The 1,856-nt window shown below is 64.3% G+C and overlaps 2 protein-coding genes across 2 annotated transcripts in view; one reads left to right on the forward strand and one right to left on the reverse strand.

Annotated features, from left to right (window-relative positions):
• The window catches only part of VPS9D1 (VPS9 domain containing 1), a 7,625-nt gene extending 7,483 nt beyond the window's left edge, over positions 1-142 (reverse strand). The window contains exon 1 of the mRNA XM_031060130.1: positions 44-142. Coding sequence (XP_030915990.1) covers positions 44-142 — 99 coding nt within the window. The remainder of the gene's footprint in view (positions 1-43) is intronic.
• A 14-nt stretch (positions 143-156) lies between these two features.
• The window catches only part of ZNF276 (zinc finger protein 276), a 6,680-nt gene continuing 4,980 nt past the window's right edge, over positions 157-1,856 (forward strand). The window contains exons 1-4 of the mRNA XM_031060131.1: positions 157-165; positions 533-867; positions 989-1,041; positions 1,663-1,856. Of these exons, the coding sequence (XP_030915991.1) occupies positions 157-165; positions 533-867; positions 989-1,041; positions 1,663-1,856 (591 nt within the window). The remainder of the gene's footprint in view (positions 166-532; positions 868-988; positions 1,042-1,662) is intronic.

Consider the following 1,856-nt stretch of genomic DNA (forward strand, 5'->3'; position numbering starts at 1 on the left):
CGGAGCCCCCAGCGCCCCCGGCAGCCCTGGCAGCCCGCTCCACCCCAGGGTTCGGAGCGGGGCTGGGCTGGATCGGGGCCGGGAGGCGGCCGTGCTCGGGCTTCCCTTCACACCTGGGGTGCAGAGGAGGGATGGAGATCATCCCACAGAGCGGGGATGGCGCAGGTGACACTGCTGGGTGACACTGCTGGGTGACACTGCCCTGCTCCAGGGCGCTGCTGGGGAGCTGAGGAGTGGGACAGCCAGCGCTGGGGCAGCCAAGGGACACGGTGCCAAAATACCTGGGAGATAAACACCCGGGAAGAGCTGCTGAAACCAAGGGATGGCATTGGCAGAGTCCCGGGAACCCCACAGCACAGAGCAGGCTCTGCCACTGGCACAGTGGGGCCAGAAGGGCTGATTTTGGGTCAGCTGCTGACAGAAGGGTATTTTCCTGCCCGGATTTTCCGTGCTTTGCTGAAGGCAGGGCTAAGGCGGCAGCCGGGACGAAGGGGAGGGGATCACCTTTGGCTGCCTCGGTGCCACCCCTCAGCAGCCGCGTTTGCTCCTCCGGGCAGGAATCGGGCGAGCCCTGAGCACCGGCTACTGCCGCCTGTGCCACGGCAAGTTCTCCTCGCGGAGCCTGCGCCATGCCTTCGGCAAGGTGCCCGTGCTGGGGGAGAGCTCGGAGAAGCAGCGCCGCGTGGACCAGGTGTTCTTCGCCGACTTCCAGCGGCTGGTGGGCGTGGCGGTGCGGCAGGACCCCGCGCTGCCCCAGTTCGTCTGCAAGAAATGCCATGCCCAGTTCTACAAGTGCCGCAGCGTCCTCCGCACCTTCATCCAGAGGGTGAACGCCTCGCCCACGGGCCACGCCAAGTCCAAAGGAAAGTACGTGGCCTTCCTCACCTCCTGGGAACAGTGCTGCCCCGTGCTTCCCCCTGTTCCCCCGTGCTGCCCCGTGGTCCCTCCGTGACCCCCAAACCCCACTGTGCCCCTCTGGTTTTTGCAGGAGCAGCGGGGTCCAGGCACAGCCGGGTATGGAAGGAGGTGCCTCCTGCCTGGGTGAGTGCCCGCCCTCTTTTTCTTTCTGCCTTAGCACCAGCCAAGGGCTGGGATGATGGGTGGTGGGAAATGACCATGTCTGGGAGGGTTCTGGTGTCCTTTGACACAGCTGGTTAAGGTTCTCCTTCCTCCCTTTGGCTGCCCAGGGGTATCTTCACCTTCCTGAGCTGGGCCAAACAGGCAGAGGCTCACCTGGGTGTGGGAAGAGCAGGCAGAGCAGATTTGGGTGGCACTGCCAGGCCTGTCCCAGCTGCTGTCAGACACTGGTGACAATTGGAAATACTCTCTCAGCTGTGAATGATGGAGGGAAGTGGTGCAGCCACTGACCCTGGAGGTGTTTAAGGAAAGACTGGATGTGGCACTCAGTGCTCTGGTGTGGCTGACAGGGTGGTGTTTGATCGTGGATTGGACTCAGTGATCTCAGGGGTTGTTTCCATCATCAGTGGTTCTGTGAGGAAACAGGAGCAGGCTCTGGCACTGCCCCAGTGAATGAAATGAAATTTCGGGAAGGGAAACGGGATGGTTCCCACCTGCCTTGTGGGGCAGCCCTGGGAGGGGGGAGCAGAGCCACATCCCCATGTGCCCAGGCCTGACTGCGCTGCCTGTCCTCTCCCCGGGCAGTGGAGCTGATCACGTCGAGCCCGCAGTGCCTGCACAGCCTGGTGCGCTGGGCGCACGCGCACGCCGGCGGCTGCGCCTCGGTGCCCGCGCTGCGCAGCGTGCTCTCCTCCGAGTACTGCGGGGTGCTCCGCGCCTCGTGGGGCTGCGCCGACGGCCACGACTACGTCATGGACACGGGCTCAGACTGCGGCTCC

The sequence above is a fragment of the Geospiza fortis genome, unplaced genomic scaffold, assembly GCF_000277835.1.
Source record: "Geospiza fortis unplaced genomic scaffold, GeoFor_1.0 scaffold102, whole genome shotgun sequence".
In the NCBI taxonomy this organism is placed as follows: domain Eukaryota; kingdom Metazoa; phylum Chordata; class Aves; order Passeriformes; family Thraupidae; genus Geospiza; species Geospiza fortis.